The sequence below is a fragment of the Aphis gossypii genome, chromosome 1 (genome assembly GCF_020184175.1).
Source record: "Aphis gossypii isolate Hap1 chromosome 1, ASM2018417v2, whole genome shotgun sequence".
Lineage (NCBI taxonomy): Eukaryota > Metazoa > Arthropoda > Insecta > Hemiptera > Aphididae > Aphis > Aphis gossypii.
The window spans coordinates 41981452-42006550 of record NC_065530.1 but is presented as its reverse complement, the minus strand read 5'-3'; the positions used below and the strand labels follow the sequence as shown (position 1 = coordinate 42006550).

Here is a 25099-nt window from a genome sequence, read left to right as displayed (position 1 = left end):
CGCATAATGGGGGTCTAATGAGTTTTGAATTATTCGTTTATTATGAAAATGATTTTCCCTAAACTATCCTTTTGAACTCGTTTTGTTTGCACATGAAAAATTACGAATTTATAATAGATTATTGTACATAATCCACTATAAAAATATATATTATATAATATATGCGTAACTACTACAAAAGTCTTCCCGCATGAGATGATTGACGAAAAAATAAAGTCAGTTCAAAGCAGCGTGAAGAATTAAAAACGTGTTCCGGAACGAAGCGTTTTAAAATTATTATTATAATAATATTGTAAAATAATTTTTTGTTCTAAAGAACATCATAGGTAGCTAAAGATCATACACGACTTTAAATTGATGAAAACGTATGCATATTACATTATTACGTGAGGTTTTTTAATAATAACAATGTATATAATATCATAATTTATTAAACATATAAAATAAATCGTTAACCAATTTCTTCGTATACTCGTTATCCACTCATATCTGTAAGTCACCATTTGACCAAGTATGATTTAATAAATATAAAGCTTTTCTTATTTGAACAATTTATGGAATAGATTAAAATTGATTTTTGTAGTACATTTTCCAGTATTCTAATCAAAACAACAAATCAAAACGTTTCACAGTGAAATGATAACGGCTCACAAAATAAAACAGATTGCATCAATAAATTACTATACTTAAAAAATACTTATGAACACATTAAAATAAAATGCAATCTTCTGGACCACATATTTTTAGCTCTAAACTGTTACAAAATTCAATTAATTTCATCATCACCTCTAAACTCAGACGGACATTAAACAGCTAGCTGTAGTGTGCCTATAACATGCAATCGTATTATTTTATTTATCAATCAACTTAACTGTTTACTTTTATTAATTAATTAACTAATTATTATAAACACTACTATAATAGAACACTTGTTGATATATTTTTTTATTTTATTTTATTGTTTCGCATAATATTACCGCGCCAATTACAATGCATGGCGTAATTAATTCGAAACTTGTGACATTTTCTAACAAACCGATCCCTTTGACGGGCACTACACTTTTGTGCAAATACCCACCCTATACTTAAATGGTATTGGTACTACACAATACAAAATCATTTCGTTATTAATTAATTAAATACTGGAACGAGGCGTATTATAATGTAATCCGTTGCCGTCGTTGTACTTAATATGTCTTGATATTGTACAGGGTGATTTACTAAGAATACTTATATATAATTACTCTTTAATATTATCTATGCATTTATTTAATATACTGTTTTTTTTTTTTAAATCGTAATTATATATTTATAAAGACCATATTTTATATTTTTTTTAATATGTTTAAGCTGCTTAAGGAGTATAGTATGTATTATAAAATCTTGTTTTTCGAACGATAAAAAGTATCAATTTTATTTTAGATAATATAATATATTTTATATATATGTATATATAATATAATAATTAATTGTTAATTATTATATACTTTGCATATATAAATTCAAACAAAAAAGAGAGATATTGAACACAATTTTTAACGATAATTGGTTTAAAAAATATTGGCAGCTATGATGATTTGAACTTTTGAAGACAATTATTATCAGATATCACTAATTAATAATATGTAATTGTGTTTGGTTTTTTGCTAGTATAATAGCAACTACCATTGAAGGTTTTTTTTTTTTTTTAATATTTTGTTATTATCTCATATTATCATAGATTGTAGCCACTACGTCTTCTAAACTTATTAGCATGTACTATTATTTCTAGTTCATTATATATAATAACTAAAAACATTATTGTTAAAAATTAAATTTAAATACATTAATAACTTCAAAGAAATCATAATTTAATGAAGAGGTAGATATAATATTATCTTTCATAGATATAATATTCATGAGTTTGAAAATGTGGTTTTTTAAGAATAAAAAAAAAAAAAATGGTGATCATAGTTGATGAATCGCTCTGTATAATGAATACGACTTTGTAGAACCAGGCTCGCATATTACAGCGAGAGTCATTTTCATGGATATATATAATAATAGTAATAATTCGTTTGAGTGGAAAATATGTTTACCCTTGTTGTATATACTTTATCTACACCGATAGCGTATTATAATAAGCCGTTAATAGTGCCTATTATATAGTCCATAATCTTTTTTACGCAAAACTTTCAAAACTCGTTTAATTTTTTCACGTTTTACCAATTAACTAAAAAGTTTTTATTTTAATAAAGAGGTAATCTTCATCAACTTAAAAAAAGACTTGAAACTTAGCCACAGGTACAAACAAATACAATTTATATGTACGCAAATATGTATCGTTTGATTATTATTAATAATAATGGTTTAATAACTAAAAATTATTCTTGCAAAACAAAAAAAAAAAAAAAAATAAGAAAAGTTTCAGTTAATTAATAGTTAAAAAATTTGTTTGACTTTGCAATGATATTTAACGATATAATATTTATAGTAGTTAAAAATAAAAGCATCACGTGCTTGACATAAATCATAAGTTATGTATATTTTGAGGGTTTTTCCATATCACACTATCACAGGATTAAAAGTGAATAGCAATCTAATTAAAATGTTATCCTTCATTACTATGGCTCTAAACGTTAAAAGAAAATTACTATACACAAATACGCATTATTTTCTTCGTATAATTGGTGAAAAAAATTGTAGTGTATATAGTGTCAGATATTGTCTTTATGTTAATTTATATTTATCTTAATATTGATAATTTATTTTATTATTGTTATTTTTTTATTTCAATAAAAATATCTTTAAAAATGCATCTTAATTTATAATTTGCAAGTATTAGGTGTTTAAATTGGAAATTTTATGAATTTTCAACTACAAAATAATTTGCTAAGTTCTACGATTTAAAATACCTACCTATTAAAAAATAAAAGGACATTTTTTTAGATTTCTTATGACACAACTAGAATAGTGTTAGAGAATTGATAGAGAATTGATTAGATCTTTGTTTTTGCATTTTAAGCTATTGGCTCAATTATTCTTTTTTCTTGTTCTTCATTCAATAATCGTATCAATTTTCCGATCATGGTGAACAAAACAACAATAATATATAGGTACGTAATGTAATCTCGATAATGACAATTATTACGGTCGAAACAAATCGAGCGTAAAACGTTTAACTACCATCGAAAAGGATTTTTCATTTTTTATCCTTAAACTATATAGAATATCGATATCACGAGCACGATAATAGTATATCTACCGATTTTTGGAAATCATTCTCACATCGGTCAGGCGAATAATGACAACAAGCCGGCTAACACGTCGTTGGCATGGATTCAGATAAGTGTCGGACAAACGATTTTTCAACAGCGGACTTTGCAGTGCCGCTTATTCTTTCCATTAGCTATATGAGGCTGCAGTAGCACTCTGGTCATTAATTTATTACGCCGGGCCTTGCTCCCTTTATCGGTCAACTCGGACGCTCTTAGATATTATATACGTAGCTTCTTCCCGGCCACAGCTTCTGTGTACATGTCGGGATAGCTTTTCTTGTCCGTTACCACAATTAGTCCCCGAAACGTCTGCGTGGGAATATAATAGATCATTCAGGGTAATAGAACACTGCCTTAGAGGTACCTATGGCGTTTTTGGCAAACCGCACACACCCATTGGGCACTTCTTATCTTCGAGTCCTCGAAAAGGTCGACCGGAGGTATAATATAATATTATCATTATTGTACATAATACTTACACGCTGACCGTAAGTCACCGTTGTATGCATTTCGAGACAGATTGATACTAATATTACCAAGATAGGAAATGTGAATGTCGATCGACTTGAAATTTCGACACCAAAATATTATTATTTAACAGGCTCATTTCATCATACGTTTAGGACCTAACCAATTTAATAACACATTTATAATGTTATTAAGTATACAATGATGTTTTGTGTACACAATATAATCGTTTGCCAGATTACTTTGAAATCTAAGGTGATGTTAAATATTAGCTCAACGAAAAAAAAGGCCATGAATATAAAGAAGACAAGTTGAATGCTTGTAGGTACAATAAATAAAGAGTTTGGAGATATTACAGTACACATAATATATTAATATTCTTTATTACCTATTAATTTTAATTATTACTGTCAATATATTTTTATGTACTGTATAAATCGAAAATAAACAATATACCTATAGTATACACATATATATATATATAATGTAGTTACAATAGAAGTAATGATTAAAAATATTTTGTTTTTATTTGAACTTCAATTATAATGTGTATCAATACAGTTTTAAGGCTTATTATAGTGGACACAAACTATATACATTTTGCGAAATAAAATCAATTAATTAACACTAATTGTGAATTTTTTTTTTTTTAATTTACACCACCAAGAATTGTTTTTTAAAATTTAAACCACCCGAAAGATTTTTTTCGTGATAATCAATGATCTTTAATAATACTTCACTAAGATTTAATTGATATTATTACAGTAAATTAGTCGCTGTTTGAAAGTCTCCATTAGTTTAAAATATTGCTGTGTTATAAAAAAAAACGTGGCTTTCATTGAATAGTTGTTATTGGTTGGAATATCAGCTGTGTAGAGTAAGTATACAAAGTAGGTTTAAGGACAGTACTTAATGGCATTTCAGCTGATAAGTTTTTCCTGAGCTTTAAATCCAACAGGTAGGGTTTAAAAAGTATACACCAAGTGTGCATATCGGTCTGTATAAAGTTAATTTTTCGGGTGGTTAACCTAACTTAAACTTCACGATAACTTGAGCTCATTGCCATTGTTTTGGAATGTATTCTGTACTTAGTATAGCATTATAGGTTTGAGTTAGATGAATCATAACCTTTTAGGTAATTCTTACAATATTTTTTGATTAATTTGATCTGAGCCTACATATGCTTTTCTTTTTGGTTTATGTTCGTATCGATTGCTTTTGCAATTTTATTTGGAATAAAGTATATACTTTTTTTGTGTATTTCATTTAATGGTTGACACAGTACTATATCAAGTTCAAAAGCTTGTTGTTGATGCTGGTCGGCTAGAAAACAAGTTCCAGATGACATATATACGTTTTAGCTTAATCCTGGTTACAGCACACCCATAATACATTTTCCTCATGAATTGGTGAGGCGCATGGAATCTAGGCCTTTTCATTCGTCTCATAGGCTTCTATAACGAATGATCGGTGTCATTTGTTGCAGAAAGACCCTTCAAATAAAACCGCCTAGATAAGGTAACATTTTGTGAAGTGGCCATCGGGAATGAACGTAATATTTCCATTATTTTTATTTATTCAATGCGTACTGTATTACATAGTTACATCTTAATATTAGCAAAACATTTTATTTTACACACGCAGAAGATGCTAAAAATTAAATAGATTTAAATTGTATTGAAAATTTAAATTACACTATGTGAGTTTAATGCGTGTGCTTATTAATAATAATAATAAAATATTGCTCAGGTGAGTTATTTTGTTTTTAAACTTAGACTTTTCAGCCATTTTTAAATTTTATATTACATTTATATTATTCTATATACATATACGAGTATATGATGTATTTCGAGAAAAAAAAATGCGAAATAAATTTTAATAAAACAGTTTAATAACTGTAATGATATGCTCGATTCTACATATCATGATTTTTGTAAAGTCGTTATTTTCATTTAATAAAATATATAACGGTCGAGTTGTCGCACGCATGTAATAAAATCTAAAATAACCCCAATAAATCAAGTCACTGGTGATTGGAACGATTCCTATTATCTAGTCTCGTACAGGACACTGTACGGGATTATAACGGTACAGCGCAACACATGCAACTTCTTTCATGTGCCGCCGGAGACGGGGGATGGTCCGGTCAGGGTCGCTTTCACCAGGGAAAAAGACAATTTTCTTTGGGGACACCGACACCTTTGATCGGGCCGCCGATGACTCTGGCGGACCTGGCCTAAATCGTCTCCTCTCATCAGTGCATGAGCACCCTCCATAGCGAGAAGTGCATGAGCACCACCCAGACAGACAAGTGCAGGAGCACAGCTGAATTTCTCACAACCACTCAAAGGACATTGCCTGCGATAACTTTGCTGTTTCTTTTTCATATAACGAAATTTGTCAAAGTGTTAATTATTTCTTTCTTGAGTGATAAAAAAATTAATAAACTACATCCTTGTCACGTCGACTACAATCAGAGACAGCTGCGGACAAGGTAAGGTGCATGCGCACCCACATTTAAATAATAATAGCATTGTAGAGTTTACTTGATCGTTCTCGAAGCTCGACCTCGAGAACCCTCCGACCATCAGGAGGAAGGTAATTCCACAAATTTAGAGTAATAAAATATAGGCTAAAATAATCAATAGACTTCTAACAACTTACAAATATATTTGAGGCAATCATTCAAGGCTTGTGTCCCTTGTGGTTGCCGATACAATTTATTCTAATTACTTCAATTAAAACAAAACTATTACTTTCATAAAAATAAAAATATTAATTAACATATTAATATTTTTACTTTTACTAATATAAGTATTTTTAATTACTATATTTTTAGTTACTTTATTTTTGCGTTATTACAAAGTGGCGCCCAACAGAAGTTCAGTTCATTTTTTCAAATAAACTGAGAATTGATCAAGTACACTTTACTAAAATACTTAGTTATCTTATATATCATATTACTAACATAAGTAAAAAAAAAAAAAAAAGTATATATAAATATATAACTAATTAAAAACGGGATATAATCAAATTAAATTTTAAGAAAATCTTATTTCTTTTTATTTTAACCCGTAAATATCATAACAAAAAAAAATAATATATATACTTGTAAATCTTAGAGAATTTACAAGCATTTAATACAAAAAAAAACAGCTATATTTATATATACTTGTGTGCATGAGCGCATGTTATAATTATAATATATATTTGAATGATCATTATATATTATAAGATTAATAGACAATATTTCTAGTATTTAAGTAAAACATTTTATGTTAACCCGTAAATATCATAACAAAAAAAAAATAATATATATACTTGTAAGTCTTAGAGAATTTACAAGCATTTAATACAAAAAAAAAACCGCTTTATTTATATATACTTGTGTGCTTGAGCGCATCTTATAATTATAATATATATTTGAATGGTCATTATATATTATAAAATTAACAGACAATATTTCTAGTATTTATGTAAAACATTTTAATTTAACTATTCTGTTTGCTTTTAATACTTATGAATAATATATTATATATATATATATTTACACAATAAGTTATTTATGCTTATTGTATAATAAATAAACTATACAATCTTAAATGCTTTATAAAAACATTATACTAACACAATAATTAACAACATAAAAATATAAATCAAATATAAAATTAGAAATGGGTGACAATAGAAAACCTTTCTTTAACCTGGAAAATTTTCAGGCAATATATCTGAAAGCATTGATTCTTTCTTAAAAAATTATAAAAGAGCAGCAATAATTAACGATTGGTCGGAAAACGAAAAATTTCAATATATTTCTATATTTTTAGAAGGCACTGCTCTCACGTTCTATGACAATATTTTGGATACTTTTGAAAATATTCAATGGTCTGATTTTGAAAAAAAGTTTAGATTAGAATTTGAACCTATTTTCCAAATTGATATGCTTAGATTAATACTCGAAAAACGTAAACAACTTCCTGATGAACAAAGCGTCTCTTACATTAATGAAGTAGAATCACTGTGTAGGCGAATCGACAAACATATGTCACAGGGAGAAATAGTAAGAAATATTTTTAAAGGTTTAAAGCCCGATATATTAAGATGTATAGGAATATTAGAAAATAAAACACTAGATGAATTAAAAAGAAATATTCGTAAATATGAACTCATAGAATTCATGACCATAGGAAGAATAAATAAAAGCCCATTTGAAATTGAATCAGAAATAATACAAAATAAAACACAAAAAATAAATACAATTGACATAATAAAAGATAATGAAATCAACAAATTACGTGACGAAATCGAAAATTTAAAAACAACTGTAGAGAATTAATCTCATATCAGATAAACAATAACAAACAACAAGAAATTTTTTTTAATAATATACATGAATTCACAAAAAATAATTCAACCCTTAGATATAATAATGATAACGATACCAACAATGATTATAACATTAACTATAAAAATAATAATTCAGCACATATAACATGTCAATTATGCAACAAATTTGGACATTCTGCAATAAATTGTCGCTCAACTAATAATGAGTATAAAACACCAAATGCAGAATTAAATACAACTGATAATTATTCCCCGTTAATTACAACGTCTCAAAAACAAATAATAAATAAAATCAACTTTATACCCAATGCTCCTAACACTAAAACTCGATTTCATTACCAACCTTATAATTACAGTAACTTCATAACCCAAAAAAGGCAATGTTCAATTTGCTTAAAAAACAATCATTCTGAAGATAAATGTTATTTCAAAGATAAACCACGCCTTGTATGCCAAATTTGTAATAAATTCGGACATTTGGCTAATAATTGTAGTTTATACGTAAATAAAACAAAAAAAGTAAAAGATCAGTTAAATCCAGTTGTTAGTATTAAAAACTTTACGGCAGGAGACATAATTCAAAAAGCAAATAAAATAGATAGTATATCAAATACATTGCACATAAATGCCATATTTAATGATAAATTAACACCAATAACAATTGACACGGGAGCAAACATATGCTGTATTAGACAAGAATTACTAACAAACGAATATACAATAATGCCTAGTGCAATGCAGCTATTAGGAGCGGATAATAAACCAATAAGCGCGATCGGTATAACCAAAATAAAAATCAATATTAACAATAAAAACTTCGATGTAGATATCCATGTAGTAAAAAATTTATCCAGTTTAATTATACTTGGAAATGATTTCTTGATCAAAAACAATGCTTTAATTGATTTCAAAAACAATAATATTATCTTAAATAATAATATAAATACTCAATTGAAAATTAATAACACTAATACATTATATTGCACAAATAATACCAATAATATCAAAGAATTAAAAGGTAGCATATTTAACTGCCCAGATAACTTTGCGATAGCTCACTGTATATCTGCAGACCTTAAAATGAATAAGGGAATAACAAATTTAATATGCAAAGTATATGGTGATACTAGTCCACAACTTGCATTACAAGAATTAAATGTAGGAAACACCATACCCATAAACAATAATAATAAAACTATATTTCATTTAATAACAAAAAAATTATATTATCACAAGCCTAAATATGAAGATCTAAAAACTTCAGTTCATAACTTAAAACTTGAAGCTATAAGACTAAATATTTTAAAAATAGCAATACCCACCCTAATTTCAGGACCACACGAATTTAGCTGGTCCATAATAAAACAATTAATATATTCAGAATTTGAAAATACTAACATTGAAATATATATATATATCACAAAGATGAAGAAAATATAACACAAAATTGGAAATCAAAAGAACACACTGAAATAATTAATAACATTCATACTTTTTTTAAAAATAGTAATAATAAAAATAAAATAAAAACAAACGACATGCAGCCTAAAAATAAAGTTTATAACATATTTTCTATGCATAAAACAAAAAAATTTTCTCAGTGATGGAAACTGTCTAACAAATAACTTAAATACCAAAGATACGAAAAACAATGGTAATATTATAAATAATATCAAACCAAAACCATATATAAAAAAAAAATAATAATAATAAAAAATTGACAGAATCCGCTAATACATTATTATATACAAAAAATCACCAGATTCCATTAATTAAATTAGTTTAAGTTATTATAGTTATATAATAAATATTTACAAAAAAAAAACATAATAGCATAGTTCAAAACTAGTATAAGTAAAATTAAAATTAGTAAGTCACAATTGTTTGTACATCAATACAAACAATTGTAAAAAAAAAAAAATAACTTAAGTTAAGTTAAAACATTAAGTCATAATTGTTTGTACCCACATCAAAAAAACAAAAATGTAAAAAAATGTAACATTAACTATTTATAAGTATAAGCTAAACCATGAGTGTTATTGCAATATATAAAAAAAAAAAAAAATGTAAAAAAAAAATATAACATAATCTAAGTTAGTAAAAGAATTAAGTTGATTGTTGTTACATTATTAAAAAAAAAAAAAAAATGTAAAAAATTTTTAACCCCAACTAATCAGTAGTTTAAGTTAAACCACATTTGTTTATACCCAAATCAAGAAAAAAAAAAATGTAAAAAAACATTAACCCTAACTAACCAATAGTATAAGTTAAACCACAATTGTCATTGCAATTAATAAAAAAAAATGTAAAGAACAAACAACCTAATATCAGTTATAAACTAACCTTAGTTAAGTTAATATAAGTATAGAAAGACCATTCCTAAAACAGATATAAATAATACTAAAACAGAAATAAAAATAAATAAACAACAAAGAAACTATAATAAAATACAAAAATTCAAATTAGACAAATTATTATTAAGACACAATCAAGATTTATCATATAAAAAATAAACTTAGATAGAATATAGATAAAAAATAAATATAGGGCCATTTACCATCATTAGACATAAGCTCTAGTTAATAAGTTAAAATACAAAATTAGAAATTAAGCAATAACAAGATAATGTACAATTTTTAATATCATGTCAAACTACAATAAAATTGTAAAGCAATCATTATAATCCACCAGTTAGGAAATTCAAATTCAGAAATAAAAAAATTTTTTTTTCTTCTTTAAAATAAACACAATTAGAGCAATATTGGAATAGGAGTGGAAGAAAACTCAAGCCTAAAAATTGCACTCACACTATTCCGATATTACATGTACAAGCTCTAATCATATCATCATTAACCCTTTAATTTTGTATAAAACAAAAACATGACCCGTTTGCTTTATATTCCAACTTTTAAACTTTTAACTTTTGAATTTTAATTTTTTCTCTTTCTCTAAAAACTCAATTATTGTATCACGCTGACACTCTACTACGAGTGGTGTTGTGAGGGCACAACACAAAAAAGCGTAGGGTGGATGTAATGATATGCTCGATTCTACATATCATGATTTTTGTAAAGTCGTTATTTTCATTTAATAAAATATATAACGGTCGAGTTGTCGCACGCATGTAATAAAATCTAAAATAACCCCAATAAATCAAGTCACTGGTGATTGGAACGATTCCTATTATCTAGTCTCGTACAGGACACTGTACGGGATTATAACGGTACAGCGCAACACATGCAACTTCTTTCATGTGCCGCCGGAGACGGGGGATGGTCCGGTCAGGGTCGCTTTCACCAGGGAAAAAGACAATTTTCTTTGGGGACACCGACACCTTTGATCGGGCCGCCGATGACTCTGGCGGACCTGGCCTAAATCGTCTCCTCTCATCAGTGCATGAGCACCCTCCATAGCGAGAAGTGCATGAGCACCACCCAGACAGACAAGTGCAGGAGCACAGCTGAATTTCTCACAACCACTCAAAGGACATTGCCTGCGATAACTTTGCTGTTTCTTTTTCATATAACGAAATTTGTCAAAGTGTTAAATTATTTCTTTCTTGAGTGATAAAAAAATTAATAAACTACATCCTTGTCACGTCGACTACAATCAGAGACAGCTGCGGACAAGGTAAGGTGCATGCGCACCCACATTTAAATAATAATAGCATTGTAGAGTTTACTTGATCGTTCTCGAAGCTCGACCTCGAGAACCCTCCGACCATCAGGAGGAAGGTAATTCCACAAATTTAGAGTAATAAAATATAGGCTAAAATAATCAATAGACTTCTAACAACTTACAAATATATTTGAGGCAATCATTCAAGGCTTGTGTCCCTTGTGGTTGCCGATACAATTTATTCTAATTACTTCAATTAAAACAAAACTATTACTTTCATAAAAATAAAAATATTAATTAACATATTAATATTTTTACTTTTACTAATATAAGTATTTTTAATTACTATATTTTTAGTTACTTTATTTTTGCGTTATTACATAACTTTTATGTTGTATTGCTTCAACCGTGCAGTAAACGCTCGTAATTGATAGCTTCATATAATATGTTGACAATTCGAGTTAATAATAAATAATAATATATGAACAATTTTTTAAATTCTACAAAATCATATATTGTTGCTATATTTAGAATAGAATATTATTAAAAAATAATATATGTAGGTGCGCAGTATGCATGTCAAAACTTTCAATAATTTTTAAAATGTCTTATTTAAACTATTATGTCGTCATTTAGCTTTGGCACAATGTGATTCCATCATAACTCTATAGTCTATATTAAATAATTTTATAAGAAATACGATGAATGTGATGTTGGTTTCGCGTGTAAAATAGAAATTGAGTAAGTTTTCACACAATTATGTGTGAAATGATAAAGACGCAATATTATTAACTACCGTGTCAGGATAATAATTCATGTATTTTTTGAGTAGGTACATACAGTAATGGATATAAAGTATGGCAAACGATAAGATCTTTATGATAAGTAATTACTATAAAATCGATATTATTAATGAGTTGTATCAATCCCTAAGTATAAAAGAATATGTTTTCTTTTCTTTTGTCTAATAACAATATTTGATAATTTCCTGATGGCATGTGTTGATGAAATATTAATATTTAAAAATAGAATGGATTATTAAAAATTCAATTTCTTCATGACACTTTTTTTTTCATATTTCAAAAATATGAAAATTTAAAATACTGTTCATTATGTACTCATATTTTATTTAATAATAACTACGTAAATTATAAAAATGTGTTTTAAAACGAAAAATTCGAAATTATAGATCTACAAAAAATATATTTATTACTATTTAATGAATAGATTTTTATGCGTGAACCAGGTGGGTATTGTCCATTTTGAAAGTTAATTTCGTTTCTAGTGGGTCATATTTTATTTTAAAGAAATTACATTTTTAGAATCCAACGTAATAAAAATCTTGAAATCTATAGCCTACTATTATAAGACGTTTCTATAATATTTTAGTCAATAATCTTCTTAATAACTTTATGCAATATATAAATATTAGGTATATGTATACACTATAAATAATATGATTCGAGTTTTAATAATAAATACACATGTACATTTTTTTACGTAGGTACATAAAGATTATACCTGTTTGAGTTTATTTTTTTGCATAAGTTTAAACTTGCGCTGAATATGCATTATTGATAATTTCAATGTGTTTAAGTTTTTATTAATTGAGCGAAGAGATTGTTAAAAACAAAATGTATTATAATCAATAAAAATAATATAATATTGTATAATACAGAGGTTCTCAAACTTTTCAGGCCAGGCCCCCCCTTTTAGTTAACCCCAGACCTGAGCCCCCCCCCCCCTCATAAAAATAATTTTAATAGTCATGTTTAGAGTAAAAAAATGTTAAAAACAAACAACAAATATTTATATTAATATTAATATTACAAATTTATTTTAAAATAAAATGTATTTTTTATAAAATATTTTAATTAATAGGCCAATTTTAATGTGATGGGTGGGCTTGTTTTTTTTCATCACAAAGTTTGGTGAAACGAGGATTTTTGGGTCTTGCGCCCCCCCTATAAAGCTTTTGTGCCCCCTTGGAGGGTCGCGCCCCACACTTTGAGAACCTCTGGTATAATATATTAGATTTCCTAACACTTTATTTTAATATAAGTGCTTAGATGTCTATTTTTTAAACGTCTTAAATAGACGTTCAATAAATTATTACAGTTAAAAAATGTTATATTTTTTTAACTTAAAATTTTAAATAATACTCCTATTGAATTATTTACTTACATCTAAAACCATTGTACAAAATTTTCAAAATATCACCGAAACCCATAAATTGAATGCATTATTCATAATTCAATATAAAATCTGATTGGTTTTCTGTTGGTCAATTTATAATAATTCGACATATCAATGTTGCTGGATTACAAGCGTGTAGATCGAAATTCATAGTATTAAATGAAAATAACTAATACTAATAATTTGTTTTAAACAAACATTTCAATAAAATACAACATAAAAGTAAATGCTTAAAAAATAAACAAAATAAAGAGCTTTGTCATTACGAATTGTTTTTAGTAACAACTTGGACATAATAATTAATAAAAAGAAAAAAAAATAATAATAAATAAATACCCATTAAACGTTAAAAATTAAATCTCGTTAGTGATATAATTAAAAACAAATACATGTTTAAAAAGCACCTTCAATTGATTTTAAATGAATGAATTTGATTCAATTGATTCAATTTGCTTTGCTAATAGAATAATAATGAACGTATCTATACCTAATAACTATACCAGTATAATGCGTTTGATAATTTTTGTTATGATTTAATTTGGTAATACTTTTATATACTTATAACGTTCAGCTAAAATTGAATAGCTTATATTGAATACTCATATTATAATAATATATAATATAATTCAATTTTATACTTAAATTTAATATCTTTTTTTCATACAATTAATTATTTACAAAATTATGATGTTAAATGGGAAGTAAAAATAGTTATCAGTTGTAAATGAACAACACCAATATAGTATTATGATACATTGAGCGTAAAATATATAGGTCATATATTTATTTTGAAAATGTTTTAACCAAGTGGGCAAAACCTTTTAATATAATAATCTTCTAAATAAGCTGTACCACGTGATGTTATTTAGTTTTGGTTACAGTTTTATGTAAAATAGATATTTACTATTCAGTGAACTCATTGAAGTTTTGTGAAGACGTTGATAGTATTCTGGTTACGACCACTCTTTAGAAAGTTTGTCGGATTGTGCATCGCATGGATTGTTGTTGAGACACGTCATATTTATTCAGAACATGTCTTAGCTGAGTACGGTTTAAACGAAATTAGGTATTACCGGAACTCAAATTTAAAACTTAAAAAGGCGGAAACAAATATTATTTATTTTTTCCAACGTATAGGTGACGTTGACGTACTTCCGAGTTGAGATGATGTTTTTATTTTTTTTTCACACTAATCAGTAGTTATTGATTAATGGTATTTCGATTTTCTTGCAATCGTCAAAAATAAATTATTTCGATTTAAGATGGCCCTATGCATTGTTAATAGACATCGGCACATTTTCTATACCTAATAATAATTGTACACATATAAATAGTAATAGTAGTTGAGTATAACATACGACATTTCGATAATAAATCATTACTGCGTTATTTATGATTAATTGCGTACATGTGTTTTTAGTCAAATTTAATATATTCATACGTTTTACTTACATACAGTATCATATTATGTATAGAACATAATGTAAAATCGTATGGTTTCTGCTAACAACATCGCTGTCAAGACTTACGTTGATAGTCTATTTGATAAATTATTTATATCTCGAGGGTATAGAAAACTGAATGGTAACAAAAAAAAAAGGCAAACGTGTTAATCAAAATACTTAAATTATTTAGTAAAAATATTCAGAAAGCGTTTTAATATTAATTTAAAATATGTATTATGTATATTTACAATATTTTAGCACATACAATTGAATACTAATACAACTGTATAACGTAATATAATTTTTTAGATAATTTAATGTAAGAATATATTTTATATAGTTCTTAGTCAAAACTAAGGATTTGATGTCGACCTTATTTAAAGGGTTTAATGTTAACAGTTATCCATAGTGTATGTGTGTGTTTTTCTTTAATAATGTAAAAGAGTTTGTAGACTACAACCGCATGCGTATGCATCATAAATTTGTAGTTAAAGAGTGATGTTTTTCTCTAAAATTCATGTACAACTTGTACAACAACCATGTCACCGTAAAGTGACTAAACTATAGTAATTCGATAAGCAATCTGAAAATATATTTAAATTTTCTTTAAATCTTACTTTAAAAGTTTAAACAGTTCATCAAAATGTTTTATTTTTTTTTTAATTCTGGTTAGTTATGTACTGTTTTAAACTTTAAAATTTAAGTTTTAGAAGATAATTTTGGTCTCAAATTGAAATAAAAGAATGATATTTTCGAGTACATTGTATAAATTAACGAATCCAAACGTGTTTTCAGATCTTTATTTATAGATATAATATTATATTATTATAATATATTATATTGTTTTATTGGTACAATGGACAAAATATGAATTCGTTTTCGTCAATAATGTGGTAAGCATCGATGTGAATAATGCAACGATTAAGTATAAAAACGTTTTGTTTGAATATTGATTATTGATGTACACTGTTCCTGCACCGAATGTAGGTAAGCGTATTGTATCGGTCGTATAGAACATAATGTTTTAAAATCTGCGACGCGTAGACTGTGATGGAACATGGATTTCATTTTAAGACACAGGAAAATAATAAATTATTATTATAAAATTTAATATCATAAATAATTTCTTATGCAAAATATTATGAATTATTACTCTATATTAATATTCTATGTTAAACTTTTTACAAATGCATTAATAGATTTAAGATTAGAATCTTATTTTTAACACGTTCTTTATCAGATTTTTTTCTCTGAAATATTATATTATTTTTACTTAAAACATATTTTGAATAAAATATTTAATTTTATACTTCTAAAAATGACAACGAATATCACAGTAATACGTTATTATACAATCATATAGGTACATTTTTCTTTATCAAATGTACGTACATTTCATTTAAATAAATTTTCTATATAACTATATAGATAAACTAAATCTATACGGAACCTTAAATTCATAGAATTAAAATATTTAAAAAAATATTTTATGTCTAGAAAGCTCTATTATGAATATTCAAATGAAATGTCAAGTGTCTACTGTTATTCATTTAAAATTACAGCGAAAAACAAAATACATTTTTCCAAAACCCGTGTTACATTTATAGCTATCATTATTATCTATTTACTTAGAGTGGCTCTCATGTGTATTTTAGGATTATAATTAAAGTTCTTGTATGCATATATACCTATATATATTATATATTTATGTTCATAAAATCCCCCTACATTATATTTGAATATGTACTTGAATGTGCAGTATCCGAGTAGAATATTATTTAAATAGGAATGTATATCGAGACAATTATATTATAAATAAAATATTATTCAGATAATGCTCTTCTCCAGATACAATACAGTAAGTATATTGATGTTATTTTTATTCAAAAAAATATAATAATATACAGTTGTTATAACAAATACCTAGCTTGTTTTCCTTTATTCTTTTGTCATGTATATAATATGAACATATTAACATAAATATTATCTAAACATTTTTGGTTTTCAGATCCGGTAAGGATGAATGCGCGATGTCTTCATACTATTGTATTATCTGCTTGTAAGGGAAATCAATATATATTTTCATGCTGCTAAATTTATCTTTTATTAATAATTTATTGAAAAATATGTTTGTAATAATAAAATGTTCACAGAATATAAATAATATGAATTTTACAAATATTTTTTATTTCGTGCGCACCAGGTTTGTGTTTGTTTTCAGGTTTGGTTGTCTGACGATTCAGATTTTTTTTTTGTCATAACATTTTTTTTTTGTATAGTGGAAAAAGTACATACAGTAACACACATACTTAAGCATGATCAATATACTTTAAAATAAGTAATTACTAATTAAACTGCATAATACGTCAATATTCACCTCTAAATTCAATACATTAAACTCAAGATTTTTGAACAAAAATTTGGTTTTAGATACTTTGTTTTATACCTATGTGTATTTGTTTTAGAATAAATCAATTTAAACAATAATTTAACGTAATTAAAATTGTTAAAATATAAGTTACTTCAATAGTATCTCATTGGCTAGGTATTATAGTTATATAACTAATAAGTCTACAATGAGACAAATGACGATGATAAATCGATGTCAAAAATCTAAATAGGATTATATATACACCATTGTCTGCGTTCAACGATAATATGGTTTTTTATTTTATATTTTAGTTAAAAATTCGAATATAATTCACAATTATATTATACTCTAAAGCCTAAATTATGATCTTATTAAACTTCTTGATGTTTATCAATACGATTAATTTTATGATTCCTTCTATCAGAAATGAAATAAATTTTAACATGTTTGAATAAATTATTAATGTTGTTTGTTAAGTAAAAATAAATGTATCTTAGTTTTGTACATTCATTATGGTTTCTTGACACAAACAAAAATAATATACAACTATTCAAGATGCTATCATTGATTATTGATTTTATTACTATAAATAGTATTATATTATGACTATATTATATACATAACATCATATATTTTTTTTTTCATTACTTTATATAACCAGTGGTGATGTGTACAATATTAATGTATTTAAATTAAATATCTAAAATGTATTTATGATACTGTTCATCCTATATGCAGTTTTTATACATAGTTAATATCAAATTACCAATATTGTTTCAATGTAAATAACAATAAACCACGACGTGAATTATCAAAAAAATTAAAAAAAAACGTGTGAAACGAGTTTGGTATAAAATCATTTTTTGAATTATGTCATTAAATGAACACAATATAATAAAACATAAATATTGAAAACAGACTTATGCCTCTTCTCTTTTCAATGCTAAATTTAAAACTAGACAACAACCACTTATAAATTCAACGAATACAATTTAAATATAAATAACATATAATTCAATAGTTCAAAATATACATTTGAAAAAAACAAATTGTATAAACCCAAAAACTTTAATAGTTTATTGAAAATGTCATGATTATAATAAAATTTGTTAATTTGGTATTGACAGTTTATCATATAAAGACGGAACTAAATGAAAGTAAATTTCCTTAGAAATGTTAAATATCTCAGTATGGTGAAGTTGGTGAAATGAACTTATGCTTAATGTATTTTTATATATTATATAAATGATTACTTATACGAGTATATTACTCCCTAACACATAATTATATTTGTTTTTGTTTGCTATAACATATCGTAGAGTTACGATAACTGATGGTCTTCTGTTTCGCACGGTTAAGATAGTAAGATCGATTATTATCATAACGAGTCTCAGAGAGACTGAACGGAAAAGTTAAGTAATTTGTTACTATTTTAGATGGTATACAATACGTGGTTTGACTTTTCAAGGTATCGATAAAGCCTTATTGTACCTACGTTTTTCAACAGAGGATAATAATTAACATATCATTATATAAAAAAAAAGTTATAATTTTAGAGTTTCAATGAAGAAATAATTATATTTCTAGTAAAATCCTCTGGAAATAATAACTTTAAAAAAAAAACTTATTTATTTATAAAATATAATAATTATATAGTTTAATATTTTGCTCTTGAAATTTAAGAATTAGGTAAATAAAAAAATTAAAGAACATTTTTAAATTAAAGTATTTGATAATGATCAACGATTTTGTTATGATCGATCTGATTTTGTTATATTATATTTATAGGTACACGATTTAAATCATCTGTTTTCCAGAGTTAAAGTTTGTTACACAAAACACGGATGTTTTTGCCATTACGGAACTTTTAAAAAACGAAAACCTAATTAATATTATTTTTAGAAACACAAGTTATGGCTGTAAAAAAAAATTAAAAAAAAAACGGTGAAAAAAAATACAATTAAAATATTTTTTCTTCGTCTTGGTCATAAAACATTTTAAATTTTAGAATGCATAATTAGATTTAGGCTTTTATATTTTATTTTTGTAAAACGTGAATTTTGTGACTATATTTATTACAGGGAAATTAAAATAAAAGTGTTAAAATACAACGAATAAATAATATGAATGATATTTTCTATTATTAAAACTTTGTTTGAGAAAAAACTAAGAATACGTCATGTTTTGTATAATATGTTTACATGAATAAAATGTATGTAAAAATAAAGTTTGTTAAGTACAATTATATGAAACATATAAATTAATTAATTTTAATAAAATTATAAATAAAATGAAAGATTTAATAGTAGATTTATTAAAAAAAAAATGTTCCATATTTTTTAATTATTTAAAAATTAAAAGTTGAATGAAAATAGTCCAATTGTTTTATAGAGATTTTCTGTAATCTGGAATTCATTTCTGGTGTAGCTATTATTAGGAGAGTGGACAAAAATGTGCTCAATTGTATTTTATAATTTGTTTGTTAACACAATGGAAGCTTAGTCTTGGTCGTCATTCAATGGATATCCATGTACCACGTAAGATCCTCGTGTGCCTAATTCTGAGCTTATATTTTTTTTTGTGAGAACCAAAAAGTGTTTTATTTATCATAATTTGTTTACCATAACCTTATGTCATATGTGTTCATTTACATTTCTGTAATGTCAACAAATGATAAAAAAAAAATGGCAGTTAATTGGATAACTCTCTGCTGTACAGTTGTTGGTATGAGTGGACCTAAGATATAGAGTACCTCACTATAATAAGTGTGTTAAATTTGAATGCAATGATAGGTCTCATTGACCATTGTATACGAAAAACGATTCTGAATGGAGACGATTTGCTAGCCTAGTATATATTTTCCACTGGATGGTGAAAAAAGTGGTGTATAGTTCAATGACTGGAATACCTCAAAATTAAATCTTGTACAGAAAATGGAAATTTAAACAATTGGCGTATGTTTCAAGTTTCTACGACTAGTGATAGTTTTTAACTATAACAAAATTCTAAAATTATTTAACTGTAAGTAATCGTTGTTTTACACGTGAATATTTGATATCGTAAAAATTTAAAATTAGTAACATTTGTTTCTATAATGACGCTTCGTGTTTTCTCTATAGCTATTCGAAGGAAAATTTATAGTAAAATTGGTGTTGAATTTTTTAGGTTTAAATGTATTTACAAACAGTTTTATGAATTGTAAAATTACAAAATTACTTGCAAATGTTCGTGACTTTGACATATTTCGTAAAAATGTGATTATTAAAATCTTATAAAAAAAAAAACTGTGACTATTTTTAACTACAAAAAGAAAACAACTTAAAAAAACCTTGTACCTATTCAATTTTCAAGTTTTTTTTGGGTACAACATTTTTATATCAACATTTAAAAAGTTACTTTGTTACTTTGAAATATTAAAAAATTTAGTTGTCTGTAAATAACCAAAAAAAAACCATAGCTACTATTTTGAAAATTTAATTGTGAATTAAAAATAACACTTATACAAAAGTATGGTAAAAAATATAAAGTATTTACTGTAATTCATTTTTGAGTTACAACTGTAAAAAAAATCAATTTTGTCAAAAACTAGTTTTGCGCAAAATTTCCCATTTTCCGTTACTTTTTTTTTGTGGTTTTTCCTGACTAATTAAATTAAATTAAAATTTTAAACTACTGCAAACTTTTTACTTTTTACCTTTATAATGTACCAAGGATATTTACTTTGCCATCTGAAACCACCTCTAAAATTTTAAATTGAAGCATTATTTCGATAAGTTATGGTGTATACAGAAAAAAAATAGGTACACATCATTGTAAAATCAATACATTCATCACTTCGTTCAGAATCTAAAAGATAATATTCACTATTTGTGTTGTTTATTTGGTTATTGAGCTGTTTTGTCAGGCGTATCGTTACATTTTATATTGCAATAAGTAATAACAAAGGTTCATATAAAACTACATCAATATAGGATTTATAGATAAGGTCTTTGTGGTGTGGTGTGACCAGTGGTTAGGTTAAAAATCAAAGGATCTGTTTATATATTATTCTTAAAATCAGATATGGCACTATAAGTGAGTTGAAACATGCATATTTTTGTTTTATCTATCTTAAGGGATCTTGTAATTATTTTAACGAACAAGATGCTATTGCCTCTGAATATTTCATTAAAACTAGTTGAATCTTCTCATTACTTAAAAATAATTAATTTCTATAACTAAAGAAAATTAATCAAACCAAATCTCTTTTAGGTATTATGAACAGCATTTTTTTTTTTTGATAATATTACAATTCTTGTTCTCACTTTTATTATAATAGTTGTTTTGGTGTCATCATATAGTACACAGTGAAAATCAATCATTGATAGTAAATATATTATATATATGCATAATTATTAAAATATTTATAAAATATATTTTAAATAGAATTTATACTTTACTAGGAATATATGAAATAGATGCAATTAATTAATACATTTAAACAATATGTCAAATACTTATTAATAAGTACTTGTCTAAGATAACTTAGATAACTATATTAAATAATAATTAATTAATTTATAAAATTAAAAAAATTCATTTAAAATGTATAAAATTAATATATAGTATTTATAACATATAATTAAAATAAATATATGAGTGTGATATAAACTAGAAAAATAATAAAACGAGGATATAACAGATATGAAATAACTAGCAATAGAATTCATAAATAATAATACTACGACAAATTTAAATTTAAGGTAAAAATTTCGCGAGTGTGACGAATTAAAATTAAAATAATAATCAAATGCTAGTTCGTATATTCCATTACTTAAATTATTATCTATAATATATTATGCTTAAATCTCGATATCATATTATTATCTTATCATTGTAAAGTGGACGTGATTGTATTATGGTATATATGTTTTTACTGCAAGTTGAGAAATATTGCACCGTACTCTTAAAAATATTTGGAAGTAACTTAATTTGTGGATTGAATATTGTTTAAAAATATGTATGATCCATGAATAGCGATGTAATTTAACTTTAGTTCATATTATTACCGTATATATTTGATAAAAATATATACATACACGTCGTACGTACATTGTATTATACGAATGTGAAAATTCATCAAACGTGAAAAAGATGTGATTTATTATTTCATTGATGGAAATTTAGCATAGATACATCAACAGATTCCAAAATCGATAGTTTTATTTATATCGATAAAAAATCATAAAATATTAACTAGGTATGAAATATAAAACTATATCGAAATCAAACATTTTTATGATAATATTCAACATTCATTTTGAAATTTAAAACAATTTAAATCAATAATTTATATCAAACCAATAAAGATTGTATTATTCTTAATATAAAAATTGAATAAAAAAAAAAAAATGATAAATTGAAACTTAGAATTCAATACTATTGCTTATCGATCTTAACCTAACCTAGCTGCACTTAACTTATATCTACGTATATATAGAACTCGCCAACGATAAACGATCATTGTAAATATGTAGCTCGTAAGATAGACTTCAAACTTATAATTATAAAAATGTAAAAATTAATTAATTGAACTGAAAAAAAATCTAATTGTAAATCAGAAAATGATAAAATTGATAAAATGGAACTATAAAATTATCGCAACATTTAAAAACCAATAAACATTATTTCAAACTGATATCGATTATCGAAATAGAAATTAAAATAGACAATATTTCATTCCGATTTCAAGTCCTGATTTACGGGTTTGGATGTAAAATAAAAATGATAAAGACGTACCTGCAACGAACGACAAACTGCAAACGACGTGGAAACACAAGATCCATAGCGCCTGACGGTGCACCGTGCAGTGCGCTCTTTCCATCCCTCAATTTCAGTTTTGTTTCGGCACCGTCATTGTTCTGAAACAAAACAATTCACCCCGTCAAACAAATCGTAGAATGATTGCATTGTATTGCATTATAGTTGGCGCCGTCGCCACGGTGGTCGTAGAAAAACAACATCATTGTTGTGGATAAAATGTTATATTACTATTTGTGTGAGTGTCACGTGTTGTGTATACTTAACTGTCGTTTTATTGTATAAATTTTAGCGCTAACAAAGGTACCGATGGCTAAGCATACACACATTATAAGAGTCAAAAATATTAAATTATAATTACGAAAAACACCAAAAAAGGTTTTTCTTTGATTTTATAAATTCAATAGGTTTCTTATTGTATCAATCGAAATTTGGACACATCAAATTTGATTTAGTTAGAAAATCAATTACGTGCACAATGAATCATCGATAAATCATTGATATTATAATATTAAAATAATTAAAAACTGACTCCATTATACTATGATGATAAACAGTATTTTGTTTTATATATAACAAAAAAAGTATCGTAATATAAGTATAGTATTTTAAATTATATACATAAAACAATTTTAAATAAATTGGAAAAAAAAACATATCATCGTTACACTGCTATAATGCTTGTATAATATTAGATTAAATATTATATAGAGTACTGTGTCAGTAAAAATGATACAATGTTTACCATGATGTGAAAATATTAGTATTGAGCTCTTTTTGATTGTTAAATTTTAATAATACTCAAGTCTGCTCAAAAACCGAACGAAATTGTTATGTGGTACATATTTCAGCGGATTTCGATCGTAAACAGAAATGCTTTAAAACGCGATAGGGAAAAATGAACAACATTTTGAAATAAAAATAAAAAATTTTATGTTTATCATTTTTTTTTTCAGAGTAAGTGACTGTTTTCATTTTTTAGTGTATCATAATTTTTTGTTTAAAATTATCGCACTTTCATTTTTGTTATCAATTTATGTACGGACACGATTTCCTGGGTTTTTATATTTTCAACAAATCGATAACATATATTTTTTCAGAGCATGACACATAGTATTTAATATCTAAATTTTTTAGATAATATAATATAATAGTAACATTATTTTATTTGTTTGACTTCGCAACAAAAGAAATATGAGAAGAATACGATCCCAACGCATATCGTACGATATGACATGTCAGATCTGCCGATTCAGTTATGATGATTACATCTATGTATTACATTACACAGATGTGTTCATCGCCATCAACAAAATAGTATAAATTGTTATTTGTTTTTAAACTGCACTAAATAAAATAAACGGTAGTCATATCTAACCCGAGTAACACGACACACTGTGAAATAAGTAAAATCATAATTGTTTGTATCGAAAACATAGTTTATCATTAATAGAACTCAAAACTCATTCATCTTGGAAACATAGTTTTTTGCCATAAAATTTAAATATGAATTGAAAATAAAGAAGTTGCTTAGCTTTTTTATGCAGTAATTTATTTATATATATTATTTTTATAAATTATAATCACATATATTATAA

At 25.6% G+C, this 25099-nt stretch overlaps 1 protein-coding gene across 2 annotated transcripts in view; it reads right to left on the bottom strand.

Moving 5' to 3' along the window:
• LOC114122736 (cell adhesion molecule 3-like) overlaps positions 1-25099 on the bottom strand; it is a 393513-nt gene that overhangs the window by 106213 nt on the left and 262201 nt on the right. For both annotated transcript variants that reach the window (XM_050210832.1, XM_050210833.1), the window contains one exon: positions 23481-23602. In XM_050210832.1, coding sequence (XP_050066789.1) covers positions 23481-23565 — 85 coding nt within the window. In that variant the 5' untranslated portion in view covers positions 23566-23602. The remainder of the gene's footprint in view (positions 1-23480; positions 23603-25099) is intronic.